Genomic DNA, 17,580 nt, shown 5'->3' on the forward strand with positions numbered 1-17,580 from the left:
TGTCAATATACGGAATATAAACAAAACATAAAATATCACAGATATAGATAAAGTTTATTATCTATACCAGCAGCTGCAAGGTTTATAGATTATAATCTATAAACCTTGGCTGTGTACAATATTATATGTGATTATATGGTATACCAGGTATATCTATGACACGGTCTTATAGGTATTATGAATTATCATAGATATTATCTATGTGAATTATGATAACTACCTACATGCAATGTTTTTGGAAAAATTGATTAACCATGCCAAATGCAAATGCGTCCTAATTGAAAAATAAAATATATGACAATATTTAAATATAATATATTCTAGACTGACAAATCATCTTCGTTCAGAATCGTTTTTCGTATACAATGATACCTATCATTGCATTCAAATTTAACCTACCCTAGTCCGAGGTCAACCCCACCCCCTAATGTACAGCAGAACGGTACCCACTTGCCGACTTTTTTGGATTCAATTTTTCAATATTATCAAGTAAGTTTTTAAACGTTTTTTTCATTGTCTTGGCGAGTTTTTTCATTACGACTGACATTTGATGAACTGGTAGTCATCATTCGAGATTTTAAATTATTAGCTAGGCTTGTAAAATTGTGCAGAATTTATTTTAGGACATTGCCACTGTGTAATGTACATTTTTATACGACATTTTGTTCTTTATTTCTTTTAATGCGTCAGTTAATTTTGGACCCGGATCGTTACCATAGAATCTAATACACGTATTGTTGTTCTTATAGATTTATCAGCGTCTACTAATGTAATACTACGTTTTTGTAAATATTCTGATAAATCTCCTAATTCGTCTAAAGCATCAGACATGGTATTTAAATTACTAACAAATTCTATACTTGTTATCATTTTAAACAATCCACAGTATTTACTTCTTTCTTTAGAGTCTCTGGTAGAGTCTGTTGAAGCCAAGTTGAAATGTTCACACAAAGCAGAAAAATTATTTATGACTGCATTAACTGTGCGTTTGCTTGATGCTACCCATCGAACTGACAAAATTCTACACCAATTTTCAAAATTTGTACTTCTAATGAACTAGCAGATTTTTTTAACTCGTTTTGTTTTTAGGTGACTGGTGGAATAAAGTATAAAGTTTATCCATAAATATTTTAAAATGGTTTATACCACAAACTTCGGCAACAACATCACCTACTGCCAGTTCCAAACGGTGATTTGAACAATGCCAAATAATTAATTTAGGAAATTGAATTTTAAGTCGCGTGGCTACTCCCGAATCTTTTCCGATCATAACAGAAGCTCCGTCACATGCAAACGCAATAAAACATTCATTTAAAAAAATTTGATCAAATCCGTATCCACCCAAACAATCAAGTAATGATTTAGTAATAGTTTCAGCAGAGGTATTAGGGAGTTCAATTAAGTCAAGATTAATAGTATAAGGTTCACCGGGAAAATCTTCAATAAATGCACGAACAACAACTACTAATGTTGTTAATTTACTAAGAGTAGTTGATTCGTCGATTAAAATAGATATTTTTGTTTAGTTAAAATTATATTTTGGCAAATAATTTTTTTCATCTCTGATGCAATGTGGAGTGCTATATCCGCACACGTTTTATCGGTATGTAAAATGTTTCCCATATTTATACCATTTAATACTTGTAAATCTATTTCATTTGGTAAATCAACAAAAGGCCTTTGAGTTTTTACAATTTTATAAACAGTTCTAAAAACTTTTTCAGTAGTAGAGAACTTTGATTTAAATGCATTTTCGAAACTTTTTTCTATTTGTTTTTCGTTTGATTGTTTATGTAATTCTACTGCTCTAAGATGGGCGTCAGATTTTTTGTGTTCAAAAATTTTTTTTCTCAAACTAGACATTTGAGTTTCTTTTGAATTTCCATTCGAAATTATAGAACAGTCTTGCCAAGGTTTGGAAAAGCGAAGAGTTTTATCAACAACAGATAATCCTAAATTTGTTATATTTTTACAAATTAAACAACCTAATGCTTTATTTTTAACTACTAGCCACTCATTTACAGTCTTGAAATTTTCGTACTGACCTTTATTCCAACATTCGGGCAAGTCACTAGTTTCTTGAAGTTCCATATTTTTATTTGATTCTTTATTAGATAATATATGTTCACTTTCAACGCACAGTTTTTTATTTGACGAATTATTACATTCATCATGGACTTAGAACGTTTATTTACCCAATTTAGTAAAGAAGAACTCATATTTTTCGCACGGAATAATACACGCTATAAACTAATGTAATTAATGATCGGCAAAATATAATACATGCATTACTGCAGTTTAAACGATACTAAGCGCTAATCAAAACATACGAGTAGGTATCAATATGAACACATAGTTTGCTGCCACTCAGAAAAATCAAAACTTTTATGATTGATAAAGAATTTCCGGCTAACTTGCGGGAACGTATGTACAAAACTGCAGGCACGTGGGGATGTCAAAACGTCTTATGCACCGTTCCATAGTATTTCTTATCGCACGTTAAAAATACACATAGGTACGTATCGTGTGAATATAGACAAACTAGTAACTACACTATCGGCAGACGACGATTATCTAAAGATAAGCAATAAATTTACTAATGCGTCGCAGTCGTTTGTCGCTTATTAAATATTTTACTATGCACAATTCTGCAAAATGTTTAAATTTTACAAAAATGTGGTAGGTACAGTAAAAATTGGTTTGAACAGGAACGATAAACGTATTTTTTTTACGAACTGGAACGCTAAAAATTTTTTTGTCGTGAACCGGAACTGCGTTCCGGTGCGTTCCGGTCCATTTCGAGCACTGTATATATTATGTACAATGTTATCGGCGTTATCGCGCATGGCTATAATGCGAGCTGTGTATTTATTATTATTTTTACACAAAACAATATAATATGTTGTGACTATAGTTATCATATTACGGGAAAAAGGTTGTATTATTATTCAGCTTATAAATAATACCATACGAATATTTCTAAGCTTATAGCCTATAGCTAAAAGTACAAACTACTGGTTTCTTAATTCTTGCACTATTGTATAAACTATCATTGTATTTTTGTTTTATGTATATATTTTATTATGTCATTTGCCTTGTTATTATGTCTTAGACAAAAACAATAAAAAAAAAAATTTCATTTCGACAAAATAATATATTACAAAGTTAGTCACCAGTGGGCGAGTGGGCCCCTTGGCCACGTGGGCCCAGGACAAATGTTTATTTTGTCCGTGTGTAAATATAGCCCTGTATGTAATAAAATTTTAGTAAAATCCACCAAAAAAAGGAGGTACAGAATCTAGATGTAATAAAACAACAACAATGACGTTTCAATGTCCAGCAAAAAAATAAACTATATTTTTGTTTATTGTAAGGTCGCTATTGGTTAAAATTGAATATAATAGTTGTAGACCTGTTGTTATATTTTGTCAAAACCATAACAACATAAAAATGAATTAGCGAAATAAGTCAATTTCCACCGTAAATCTCAAAATCAAATCAATAGACTAACATAAAAGTTATACCAAGTTTTATTGTTTTACCAACAGGTAACAATATAAAAACCACGAGATGGCACATTATTGTATTTTATCCACTGTATTTTTTTAAATTTTTTTTTTCAAACCGTACTTGACTAGCTCACTGACTGATAAACGTAAATCGTGAACAATGATAGATTAATGCTTGCAATTTACACGGTACATTCGTACAATCGTACCATAAATTTAGTGTGCAATAAGAAATCATTTTACAAAATTCGCATTATAAAGTGGTGCTTGCTCAAGTATTTTGAGAATCAAAATCTTATATATAAAAATGAATCGCAAAATGTGTTTGTATTCGCATAACTAAACAACCCCTGGACCGATTTGGCTGATTTTTTTCTTCAACTGTTCGGAATTGCCAGGAGAAGGTTCTTACGGACGAAAAATTTGAAAAAGTTATCAGGTTTGAGAAATATGACGAGATGGTGATGAAATTACAGAGGCGCCATCTGTCCAGCAAATAGTAAACTAAATTATTTTTGGTAGTCAATGGCAACCATTTAAATAAAATAAATAATTTATTTAAAATGTTATAGCAAGGTTTTGATTTGAACCCGATACCGTCAAAATATAAAAATAAATTAAAACTATAATATTTTTGTGTTGCCATAGAAATATTATAGACAATATTTATTCAATTTAATTGTTTGAATAAAATATAATAAACAATTCCTGGGAAGACCTTAAAACATAATAATTTATATTTGATATGCCTCCTATACGACGGAGCAATCTAGGTAGAATAACCCGAAATGCTACCAACCAAGCTAATTACCGATCTAACCAAAGTCCTCAAGAACGTGACGACCGAAATGAACGTGAAAGAATTCGGATATCACAAACGCGTGAAGCGCGAACGCGAAATTCAACTAATAATCGCGCAAGTTTGAATCGAGCTGCTTTCAGTTACGATGTGTCAATTGACTACAGTAACTACCAGTGTTGTTATTGGTTCTATGAACTCGGTTTGCTCACACTGTAAGGCATTAAAATACAAAACGAAGCCAATGGATTGTGTTGCGCAAATGGTAAAGTGAAATTGATACCATTGGATCCACCACCAGAACCATTGTACTCATTGGTTTCAGGAATAGGAACAGATTCTATACACTTTTTGACAAATATCCAACAATATAACAATTGCTTTCAAATGACTTCATTTGGGGCAACAAATGTAGTTCGGGAAAATTTTATGCCAACTTTCAAGGTATGTATTATAGCAGTTACTCATAATTATTAGCGAACAAAATTTTCTGTCACCAAAGTTAAGATGTGTCTAATAACTAATCTTCAATTTCTTAATCATTACGAAATATATCACTTAGTCATCATATTATATGGTGTTTCAGTTTCAGTGACACTTTTATTATATTTTATATTTGATAGATATTAGTTAAAACTAAATATATACTTTTTAAGATCAAATATTATTTAAGTTTGATCACCGACAATCCATTAATTTATACCACACCATAATATTTTTTTTTTATTTACAGATACAAGGGCAAATATATCACAGAGCAGGTTCACTGTTACCAGTGTCAGATAGCGACAACAAATTCCTGCAAATTTATTTTATGGGCAATTCACCACAAGAAATTGATCTGCGTTGTGCACATAACAATTTAGTAAAGAGGTCTATTGTAGAACAATTACAAACTTTATTTCATCAACACAATCAATTGATTATATTGTCTAAAACTGCCCTGGATCTGATGCCATCCGATAATCACAAAATTGTAATCAGAGCTGATAAAACACCTGCAGGTCAACATACAAGACGTTTTAATGCACCAACTATTGATGAAGTTGCTATCGTTGTAGTTGGAGAAAACTTGGAATCCCGTGATATTGTTTTACGTCGTCGGAATGATCAATTACAACGTATAAAGGAAACACACCGCTCATATGATGCACTGCAATATCCCATTATATTTTGGCAAGGTGAAGATGGCTACGATTTCTCAATAAAAATGATAAATCCCATTACAGGTAACTAAAATATTAGTTTAGCTATGGCGATAATATCTCAGTCATTATATTATGTATTTTAATTTTATATTTGAATGTTATTAAAACAAAATCTATTTACAGGTTCTGAAACCAACAAAAAAGTCAGTTCAATGAACTATTATTCATACCGCCTAATGATTCGGGAAAATGAAGATAATCACATATTGAAATGTCGGCGATTATATCACAAATATGTTGTTGACATGTATGTTAAAATTGAAACGGAGAGATTAACATTCATCAGGTTGAATCAAACCAAACTCCGATCTGAAGAGTATATTCACCTTCGAGATGCGATTAATACTGATGGAAATGCACAGAATGTCGGTCGGATGACTATTCTTCCAGCAACATACATCGGAAGCCCTCGGCATATGCACGAATATGCTCAAGATGCCATGTTGTATGTTCGTCATTATGGTACAGCAGATTTGTTCATCACATTTACATGCAATCCGCAATGGATAGAAATCAATCAGGAGTTATTCTCTGGGCAATCACCCATTGATCGTCATGATATTACAGCCAGAGTCTTTAGACAAAAGTTGAAATCTTTAATGGATTTCATCGTAAAACATAATGTGTTTGGTGAGACAAGCTGCTGGATGTATTCTGTGGAGTGGCAGAAACGAGGATTGCCACATGCACACATTTTGATTTGGTTGGTTGAAAATATAAGGCCAAATGAAGTTGATGCAGTGATATCAGCTGAAATCCCTAAAGTACAAGTAGATCCTGGATTGCATCAGGTAGTTATCAAAAACATGATACATGGTCCCTGTGGAACTCTTAATCAAAATTCACCGTGTATGATGGATGGTAAATGTTCAAAACGATATCCACGGATATTAATATCGGAAACAATTACTGGTAATGACGGTTATCCATTGTATCGTCGCAGATCGACAGCAGACAATGGAAAATCAACAATTGTCAAATTAAATTAACAAGATATTGAAATAGATAATCGTTGGATTGTTCCATATTCACCCATTTTATCAAAGACATTCAAAGCACACATCAACGTTGAATCTTGCCATTCAGTGAAATCTATTAAATACATTTGCAAATATGTAACCAAAGGGAGTGATATGGCTGTGATTAGAATTGGTGCAGAGAATTCCAATGATGAAGTTACCCAATACCAAATGGGCCGCTATGTCAGTAGTAATGAAGCAGTTTGGCGAATATTTTCTTTTCCTATTCATGAGAGACACCCTTCTGTTGTTCACTTAGCTGTGCATTTAGAAAATGGACAAAGAGTGTATTTTACAGCACAGAACGCAGTACAAAGAGCTGCTCAGCCACCATCTACTACATTAACCAGTTTTTTTAAGACATGCCAAAACGATGATTTCGCACAAACATTGCTATATTCTGAAATGCCAAAATATTATACCTGGAATCAATCCTCAAGGAGATTTATACGACGGAAACAAGGAAAACCAGTTCCAGGATATACAGATGTATATTCCACCGATGCGATTGGCCGGATTTATTCAGTACATCCAAGCAATGATGCATGTTTTTACTTACGACTGCTATTAGTCAATGTACGTGGCCCAACATCATTCCAACAGTTACGAACTGTTGATGGTGAATTGTGTGTATCCTACAAAGAAGCCTGTCAACGTTTGCAATTGCTTGAAAATGACGCTCATTGGGATCAAACTCTCAATGATGCTGTAATATCATCACACGCTCATCAAATACTAACATTGTTTTCTATAATCATATCTACATGCTTCCCATCAAACCCAATTGATTTGTGGATCAAGTACAAAGATTATATGTGTAATGATATTTTGTATCAAATACAGAATAGAATGGGAAATCCAAATATACAAATCAGTGAAGAAATTTACAATGAAGCATTGATTTCAATTGAGGACATGTGAATAAAAAATAATTAAATAAAACTATAACAGTTAAAACTATAACTACTTACTATTAAATCATTATATATGTTTTATTTAATTATTTTTTATTCACAACGCCCTATCACCAGGGTGACGGTTCTGTTCAGGAGAATTTTTTAAAATACGTAGGCACAAAAACTGCCACATTACAAATCTTTCGTCGTGAATTCGACGTAATATTAGCACTATCAATAAGATTAAATTAAAAATTAACACACGGCATACGAAAATGCAAAAAAAGAAAGTAACACACGGGCAACGCCGTGTCGGGTCAGTTAGTAGTCAATAAAAATGTCTAAGTTTTGAACACCATTAAACTGAATATTTAATAACAAATTAATAAAAATTCGAATCATATTATATAGAATTGGCATTTTTAACGGGCAACGAAGTGCACGGGGTCAGCTATTGATTATATTAATCCACCGTATTATGTCAAACTTGGTATAACTTTGATACTTTATTAGAGTTAAATCATACACTTACGTACAAACAGCACTAGGTCCGCGATCTAGGGCAGGTAGATTGCCTACCTGATAATATACTGCTGCAAATCAGAATTTTTATTCCAGGCAACAGAAAACTTAAGATAAATCTAGAACATAATCCACTGAATATTAAATAACGAATTGAACAAAGTTTGAGTCATATAGAGTTGGTATATTTAACAAGCAACGAAGTGCACGGGATCAGCTATATAAAAATATAGTTTATTTTCATTTCTAATTTTAACTGTACAACCTACGTGCTATTATTTTCGTTTGAAAATTCATGTCGTTTATTTAAGGAATGTTGCTAGGGGACCGAAAAAAGAAAAAAGGTAAATAATAAACATCTGATTTAAAATTTAATAACGGGCGAAGCCGGGTTATTCGGCTTTATATTATACGATTTGATATGTACCTAAATGAGGCGTTGACATGGAAAAGGTACTAAGTCATAAAAACCAAATTTTACAGGAGAGGGAAAAAACTGATTTTAGAATGTTGTAAACCTTTTTTTATTAGAAAAAAAACTTTTTTTTTAACACAAATTTCTCACTTAAATACTTATAACTTAATTTTAATTAAAAATGAAAATATAATAATTGATATTTATAAATAATATGTGTATTAATATTCTTTATTTATTATTTTTTATTTACAAACATCTCGATAGAATGCATGATATTTTTCGTCCAAAAAATCTAGCATTGCAAGAAGGTCTTTTTTCTTTGGTTCGCTTATGGCTGTTTCCTTTTTTGATACACTCAAGGCCTGTATCCTTTCGACTGACTTAAATGAGTGTCTCTTTTTGAATATATTGTGTAATTTCCAAGGTTCAAGTGTATTGAATGTCTGCCGAGTTTTTATCATAGGAAAGTCATCTCGCGAAATTCTTATCCAACTTAAATTGCTAATTTTAATAGGTGCTGTATTTAAAAATGTATCAGATTCTTTGGCAAAGTCATAGAAATCATCTGAGGTCATCATAACTACATTAAATGGTTGAAAATGTTTAGCATCTCTTACCATTGATGCAACTTCTTCAGGAACCATTGTTGAGCACACTTTTTTCCTCTTCTCGATAATCCCGAAATCTCGGTCACATGGCATATATGAATGCCCAGACACTAAAAATTTAAGGTCAATGGTATCAAAATATTTTTTGGCAACAGCATATATTAACACCATAAGTATCATCCGATTTTTATTTTGACCAGTGCAGTTATCGCACCATATCTGCAATTTTTTTTTTGTTGTCATACCAGATGTGATATCATTAAGCAAGCATGAAGCAATCTCATTCCCACCACGACCAGCTATACCCTCATGCCACATGCACATTATACTTTTCCCCGTATCCCCAATGTGAATACATAAGTTATAGTTCGACAGCTGACGGCTATAAAACATGTTAGAATGAGTGAGTGTTGGAGTAAATATTACTTGTTGCATATCCATGCTTACAGTACACGTTTGGCTTGAGGGCATTTGGGATTTAGTATTATCATCGTTTAAAAGTTGCGTGGCTTTCTCAGCTTTTCTTAAATGCAATTCTTTCTCTGCTATAATTTTGAATTTATTGATACTTTCCTCGAAATTTATTTTATTTGTAAGACGGTCGCAAGTAGCGCAAGTGTCAGCTCGAGGGCGATGGAATGAAAGCTTTGGAAATGATTTTTTAAAAACTCTACGATAAAAACGTTGGTCAATATTAGTATCAGGGTGTGCTATTTTAAATGCGCGATATAATCTATGAATATTTAGATCTGGACTCAAGAATAACTTGCTGGTTTTGCGACGAGAATAGTGACTCTCTTCATTTGGGAATGAACTGAAGTGAGCCTTGATTAGTTCTACATCCTGAAGCGTGTATTTTGTTTTATGAATATGAGATTTTGGATTTTTTCCTCTTGAATTTTTGTATATCATGTCTCCCCTTTTTTTTTTCAATTAAAGTTTTAACACGCCTAATCGATAAGCCCATAATGTACCTAAAAGATTTGTTGCATACTTGAACATGACCCTCGTTGGACTTTGGTAAACAATATGTGACGGATACCTGTCTTTTTCTCGAAACCACGTCTTCTTTACGTAGTCTCCTCTGTTTAACAGCTGTAATGTTTATTAGACCATAAAGAAAATTACCTTGATTATCAGGTGTTTGCTTCCAAAATTCAGAGTGAAGCTTTCGTACCTCTACCTCAGTAAATCTACGGCAATGGTATTTGCATTTACAAGCAGCCTATATAATAAGTAGTGTAAATAAGCATATAAGTAAGCATGTAAATAAGCATATAAGTACCTACAAAGTTTTAGATATAATAGTTTTAATATATTAATCATACATAAAAAATAACTTACCATTTTGAATGGAACAGTTTTTGTAGACATTGTAGTACATCAATTTTATCCACGCATATAAAATATATTAATATTATTAAAGTCAAAATGATTAATAATTATTAATTATTCAATTTTAAATTGATTTGTGATTGATGATATTAGACAATACTTGATAACAGTGTTCGTATCAATAAAAACAATATCATACATCGATAAACACGTGAGATGACTTAGTACCATTTCAAAGCCAAACCACGATGACTCACAACCAGTGCCATCTTGTGTTCAACGTAGTTACTAATATTTAAAGAAATTTGAGTTAGTTCTTTTTCCAGGCCATTGGCATATGTATTTAGTACCTTTTCCATGTCAACGCCTCAAATATAACAATAAAAATGATAAAATTAAAAAAATTAATCACCACGAAATAATATTATTTAAAGTAATTGACATGAGTCAGTTATCAGTACTCAGTTGGTAATAAAATAATAAAAATAATTGACTAAGTCAGTGGTCAATTGTGTAGTCAGAGAATACTGAAGTCTAAAAGTCATATTATTAATCAGCTAGTCAGTTAAACATCAATAAAATGTTGCTTTAAGATATAGTAGTGTAAATATCCCTGGCAATACCAATTTTAAAAACTATATATATATAATGACATAACTAATAATTTCATATTCTTAAATATTCTACCTAATTTTGAAATAAAAGGAGAAAGTCTTGGTTGGTTTTCTAGATATCTACACAGTAGGACTCAGATGGTGTCATTAAACAATACTGTCAGTAGAGAGAGACAAATTGTTTGTGGTGTACCACAGGGCAGTGCTTTGGGTCTAATTTTATTTAACTTATACATAAACTGTATTTGTGATTTAAATATAGCTGGTTCAATAGTATCATATGCTGATGACACTTGACTTCTTTTTTCGGATATAAGTTGGGATGCGATGCATAAAAAGGTAACTTATGGTCTAAGTACAGTACACAAAAAATTAAATAATAGAAAACTAACCTTAAATCTAAATTAAACAAACTTTATTACTTTCTCCATTAATATATAATATAATAACATTCATATGCCTATATACTTATACATTCTTGTACTAATCTAGACTCTTTGTTTTGTAACTGTCAGACGATAACTAGGGTAACTCATTCAAAATATTTAGGTTTAATTATTGATTGGAATTTAAGATGGGCTATTCACATTGAAGACTTAGCAATGCGCCTGATTTCAATAATATTTAAATTTTACAAATTAAATAAAATTCTACCATTAGATAATATGCGTACCGTGTATGAGTCGTTGTACAAGTCTATTATGCAATATGGTCTTATAGTTTGGGGTGGATGTGCAGATAACGCAATAAAACCACTATTGGTTCAACAAAATCTAGCTATTAGAATATGTATGATTAAAAAAGAAATATATGGGTCTACATCATTAAATTACAAAGCTTTTAGAGTACTGCCAGTTAGGGATCTGTATAAGTTATCTAGTATTTTATTGGTCTCCAACACATGTAATTTAATTAAACAAGTAAATAAAAGAGATTTCTTAGCATATGACACTACTATACGTTACACAAACAAAGAATTTTAAGATTACTTAGGTCCAATTTATTACAATTTCTTACCGTTGGATTTAAAAAAAAATATTGTTAACTGTAAAGAGTTGAAAAATAATAGTATGTGCGTAAAGAAAATTATTAAATAAATGTGATTTTTAAAACATTGTAATACTTTTTTGTAAGTGATAATGTTTAAATTATGTAATTGATGTTTAGTACATATTACATGTCGTTTCTTTTTTTGAAAATTGTTGTTATTTTTGAAAGTTTGAAATGTGTTTTTGTATTTATTTTTCTTCAGATTTTTCTTTTGTATAGGTTGTTAACTCTTTTGCCCCACCACAAACTTTTGCTTAATGGGGTCAAAATAATCAAAAAATGTTTTATGTTTGTAACATGTATTTATAAAATGTATTAAGTGATTTAAAAAAAAAAAAAAAAAATATTGATCTTTCATATTGAATTTCATACAAATTGTAATCCCAATTTTATAAATCATATATATATATATAAGATATATTCCAGTCTCAAAGATTAACCTTCAATCTCAAGTAAGACTTTCTCGAGAGGTCTGTTATCTAATCTTGTGAAATCTTCTATTCTTTTATCTATTATAAACTTAAAAGGTCCATAATTGTTCTTTTGTTCACCATAAAAATACCATTAGGTAAAAATAATACAAAAAAGCGGGCAAGTGAGTACCGCTCTGCTGTACATTAGGTGCCGTATGGATCATTATTATATATTATAGAAGTGTTAAATTTGAATCCAATGATAGTTATCATTGTATACGAAAAACGATTCTGAACGAAGATGATTTGTCAGCCTAGGATATAATTTCTAGTGGTTGGTGAAAGAGGTGGTTTATGTTTTAATGGCCAGAATACAACAAAATTTAAGTTCTTTTATAATAATTGTAAGCTAAACTTATGAAAAACCTTGTATTAAATTTTCAACTCTTAGCTACTTATACAAACATTTTTATGAAATATACCTACAAAATAATTTGCAAGTATTCATAGTTTTGACAAATTTTCGTCAAAATTTGAACTTCAAATGCTAATAAAAAAAAATGTGACTATGTATTTTTATAATTTTTTAATCACTATAAGAATAACTTATGAGGAACTTTGCGTTAAATTTTCAAGTATTTTGATAGGGCCAAAAAGATTTTATCGACACATAAAAAAACAATTTTCAGAAAAATTGAAAATTTCAGTTGTCTATAAATAGCTCAAAAAAACTCAAAATATTTTGAAAATTTAATCATGTAAAGAAAATGCGAATCTAATAACTGGTAAAATTTTCAAGTATCTACGACTTATACTTTTTGAATAATAACAAATATCAAAAATCGTTTGAGGCTAAACCGTTATTTAATGCGGTTTTGTAAAAATTTAAATTTCAAACACTCATAAATTTTTTTGTCTGAATCCGGTAGAGTAGAGTTTTTTTTACAGATATTTGAAGAAAAATTTACGGAGAACCTTATACCAAATTTTCAAAACTTAGTTATAAAAAAAAAAAATTTATGATTTTTCAACTTCAAAATTACTTGCAAATTTTCGCGTTTTCGACAGATTTCGTAAAAATTTGAACTAAATAAAAAAAAAATTGTGACTAACGATTTTTAATTTTTTTTAGTTATAATAAAAACATTTCATAAGGAACCTTGTATTAAATTTTCAAAACTTTTTGGTCATCCAACAATTTTTTATCGACACTTAAAAAAAAATTTCTCAAAAAAATCGAAAATTTCAATGGTCTATAAATAACTCAAAAAAAATTTTTTGAAAATTTAACTATATACAGATACCACTGACATTAACATTTGGTGAAAATTTCAAGTATTTTCAGTGATTAATTTTTGAATTACAACCATAAAAAAATCGATTTGGTCGAAAACTGGTTTTGCGTAAAAATTGCCGTTTTTCCGTCATTTTTTTTTTTGTTTTTCTCGTTTTTTTTGAAAACTGTTGGAAAATGTTAACTTTTTACCTCTATAATGCACCAAGGATATTCACTTTTACATCGGAAACCACCCCCATAGTTTGAAATTGGAGCATTATTTCGACTAGTTATGCTATACACAGACACAAAAAAAAAACATACATCATTGTAAAATCAATACATTCTTCACTCCGTTCAGAATCTAAAAGTCAAATTCAATCTTCATTTTAATTATAAGAGCTGTGAATGTGTAACACTTAAAGTTTTTATTACAAATTATTGATATAATTAGTTTTCATTATGGTGATTTAATATTACTACATTCAACAGATATACAATTTACAATTAATCGGAAAATTTGGGCTACTATTAAGTAATCTACTTATAATTTTAGACAATTATAAAAATTACTAATAAGTTCTATTAAGCATAAAATATAAAATTATTAAACTACTTAATTAGAATTTAATATTTAAAATTTGAGTTTGGCTTTGATACATTTGGGTGATATGAAGAAGTATCAATTTTATATAAACCGAATAGGTTGATCAAGAAACTGAAGAAACAATTGATGTTAATGATGTGGTTTCATTGTCTTCGAATACTTCATTATTGCCTTTGACCACCATTCCATCAGCTTCAACCACTATTCCATGTTCATCAGTTTCTTCCACTATTTCATCATCTTCGACCGGTATACTTAAACGCAAACAGTCATCTATTGCTAGTTTTTTACCAAGAAAAATGACACCTGATTTAAAAATATGTGCGGATAATGCGTTATTGAACATGATTGTAACTGATTTTCAACCATTTAAAATAGTTGAAGATACAGGATTCAAACAATTTGTAAATTTATTAAATCCAAATTATTGTTTACCAACTCAACAAGCGATTTCAAAGACTTTAATTCCTCTTGAGTATCAGAAATGTATTGCTAAAGTGGAAGATCTCATAACAAATCAAGCAGGCAATGTGTGCCTAACGGCTGACTGTTGGACATCTAGATGCAATGAGAGTTATATAGCAGTTACGGCTCATTTTGTAAATAAAGATTTTATATTCAAATCAGTACTTCTAGAGTGTAGTGAATTTTCCGAAAGGCACACTGCTGTAAATTTAAGTGATGAAATTCGAAGCATTATAACCAAATGGAAGTTGGAAGCTAAAGTTGTTTTAGTAGTTTCAGATAATGCAAGCAATATAAAGAACGCTATACATAGATAACATTTAAAACACTTGGGCTAATTCGCTCACACTATTAATATAGTTGTTGAAGAGAGTCTTAAATGTGAATCTGACTTGATTAATAAAGTTAAGACTATAGTCACACACTTTAGAAAAAGTACTATAGCCCATAAGTAGTAACTGGGTCCCTGGGGGCCACCACCGCCACCGCCTCCGCCACACCACCACATAGTCACCGCCACATCGCCACCGCCACCGCCACCCCCGCGACCTACCACTCACCCAAGGTACCACCATTCGCTGCCCAGCCATGGTGAGCGCCGCCGTCACACCACCTCCCGCCCCGCCATAGATGCCGCAACCGGTACACTGCTCAGCCGTTATCTCGTAGTACACATTATCTTTATACCTATATCTATACATCTATATACGTACAAAATATATGCCCCACCACTAATCCCCACTACTAGTTAACACCTAACTTCCAGAACTCGATCATCCCCCACCATTCATAATAATAATAATAATAATAATAATATTAATAATATTAATGACGATTAATTATTAAGCACTAATATTCAGTCATAGTTTTGTTTTAACAGTGTCAAGTTGTAAATCTCGGTTTAACTTTATCAGTATTAATATGGCAGGGCCAATAAGTGAAATGAACCGTTTGTATAAATATGTTGCACCTTCATCGCCGTCCGAACTCATCGATTGTAGTAATTTCACGATTGACTTTGAAAATCGCAAGTTTTTAAACATCGGATTCGATCCAAAAGATAAATTTAATATTGTGCTGCGAATTATTACACCGGCACGGTATGTTAATATTTCTCCAGACTTCTTGAAGCGTATTTATTCATTCATGGGTAATATTTTATCCCACATTCTCGATCCTGCTGTGAAATATAAAAAATTCACTTTTTTGGAATGTGAATCGGTTTTGATCACAAGTATGGTATATAAAGGAGAGCATGTATTAGTCGTAGAGTCTAAAGAAACAAGCGGATGTAGAATTTTATTGAATAGAAGAGATCTTATGACAATTCAAGATTTAGAGTGGATGATTTTTGAAACCGTATCAAGAAAAATCAATATCGTAAGACCTAATATTTTAAATCAACTCGAACAAATATCCGAATACTTTAAAACAGATTTTAATATTGATAAATCCGCTACACTCGATGAAGTTATATCAATAATCAGAGGAATTCATATTGAATTAATCGCGAAACATATACAAAAGAACAAACAGAGTTTTTTAACCCAAATAACATTATTCGCAACTGAACAGCTTGCAATCAATTGGATGACAAAATCGAGAAATTCGTTAAAAGTAAGAATATATTTTGAAATTATTAATAAAAATATTTAACATATGCATTAAATTAGACAGTTGATGCACCGGCAGAATTTATTTCACCAACCAAGAGAGGAATTAAAGGTGAAACATATTGTACATATTTTTATTACGATTACTGATTTTTGTTAATTTTAGTTTTATTCTGAAACCTTTGATGTGGAAATGCTACAACCTTCACCACCAAGATACTCAAGTATGTCTCCGTTGATGAAATATAATGAAGACGATCCTTCACAGTCACGAGTAACTATAAATAAAACCAATAAAATATTCAAGTACTAAATTTTATTTTATTCTTAGGGTGCTGACGAGGAAAGGGGATTCAGAGAATATTTAGTAACAAATTCGATGAATCCATTAGAGGCAGCATGGGCTCCGATTCGGAAAACTATACCAAGGACGATACACGTATGTAGTATATATATATATATATATATATAATTTGTATGAGAAAAAAAAAATAATTATTACTAATTTTATAGGCTGTCGATGAAAATGATGGTCCTACGTATTTTAACAGACCATAATCCCCCACCATCTCTTTCCGACTTCATAGATGGCAAGTCAGCAGAACAATCTACTCACTCTAATACAAAAGTCTTTTTATAATTATTAATAAAATCTTGTTAATGATAATAATAATAATAATAATAAATATTTCTTATATCATAATATTTGTCATAAATTATGATGTTTTTATTTAATTATTCGCTCGGTTTTGGTTGAAAGGTTGTGGCAACCAACCTTCAACCATCAAATTCCTGATCTCGTTCTCGAGAAATTCACCCATCATTATTGCTACCTCGTTTATTGTAACGGGTGTCGTAGGTAGTTCATCAACACTAAACACCGAATAATATGATAAATAAACTAATAATAAAATAAAATAACATTAAACTTACATTGGAGGTAAATCCTGATTTGGAGTATCAAATGCATTATTGTTGTTGTTTTTTTTATGTCTTGAAAATTCTCTATTATTAATAAAGAAATAAAAAAAAAAGACTGCTAAATTAAACATTATGAAATGACACTAAACCTTCTCATGACAAATTTGTTTCATACTGATTCAATAATCTATGATTATTTTAAATCACATTATTTTAAGTGTATGGAAATGCTGAATAAAAAATCTAAGTAAAAAAAAAATATGTATGTGAAAAAACATCTTACAATGTTTGGATTTCACATTACATG

The 17,580-nt window shown here is 30.8% G+C and overlaps 3 protein-coding genes across 3 annotated transcripts; 2 read left to right on the forward strand and 1 right to left on the reverse strand.

Annotated features, from left to right (window-relative positions):
- Positions 1-690: 690 nt before the first annotated feature.
- On the reverse strand, positions 691-2,091 carry LOC126554236 (E3 SUMO-protein ligase KIAA1586-like). Its single transcript, XM_050209327.1, has 4 exons — positions 2,046-2,091; positions 1,632-1,952; positions 1,147-1,437; positions 691-1,010 (listed from the first exon to the last, which is right to left on the reverse strand). The coding sequence occupies exons 1-4, from the start codon at positions 2,089-2,091 to the stop codon at positions 691-693; spliced, it is 978 nt and encodes a 325-aa protein (XP_050065284.1).
- A 2,163-nt stretch (positions 2,092-4,254) lies between these two features.
- LOC126554237 (uncharacterized) lies at positions 4,255-6,505 on the forward strand. The gene is made up of 4 exons (XM_050209328.1): positions 4,255-4,429; positions 4,529-4,752; positions 5,042-5,537; positions 5,640-6,505. Exons 1-4 carry the CDS (start codon positions 4,255-4,257, stop codon positions 6,503-6,505), a joined length of 1,761 nt encoding a protein of 586 aa, XP_050065285.1.
- An 8,934-nt stretch (positions 6,506-15,439) lies between these two features.
- On the forward strand, positions 15,440-16,426 carry LOC126554235 (uncharacterized). The gene has a single exon (XM_050209326.1). It carries the CDS (start codon positions 15,661-15,663, stop codon positions 16,393-16,395), a length of 735 nt encoding a protein of 244 aa, XP_050065283.1. The 5' UTR covers positions 15,440-15,660; the 3' UTR covers positions 16,396-16,426.
- Positions 16,427-17,580: the final 1,154 nt, after the last annotated feature.

This window comes from Aphis gossypii, unplaced genomic scaffold (assembly GCF_020184175.1).
Source record: "Aphis gossypii isolate Hap1 unplaced genomic scaffold, ASM2018417v2 Contig00453, whole genome shotgun sequence".
In the NCBI taxonomy this organism is placed as follows: Eukaryota; Metazoa; Arthropoda; class Insecta; order Hemiptera; family Aphididae; genus Aphis; species Aphis gossypii.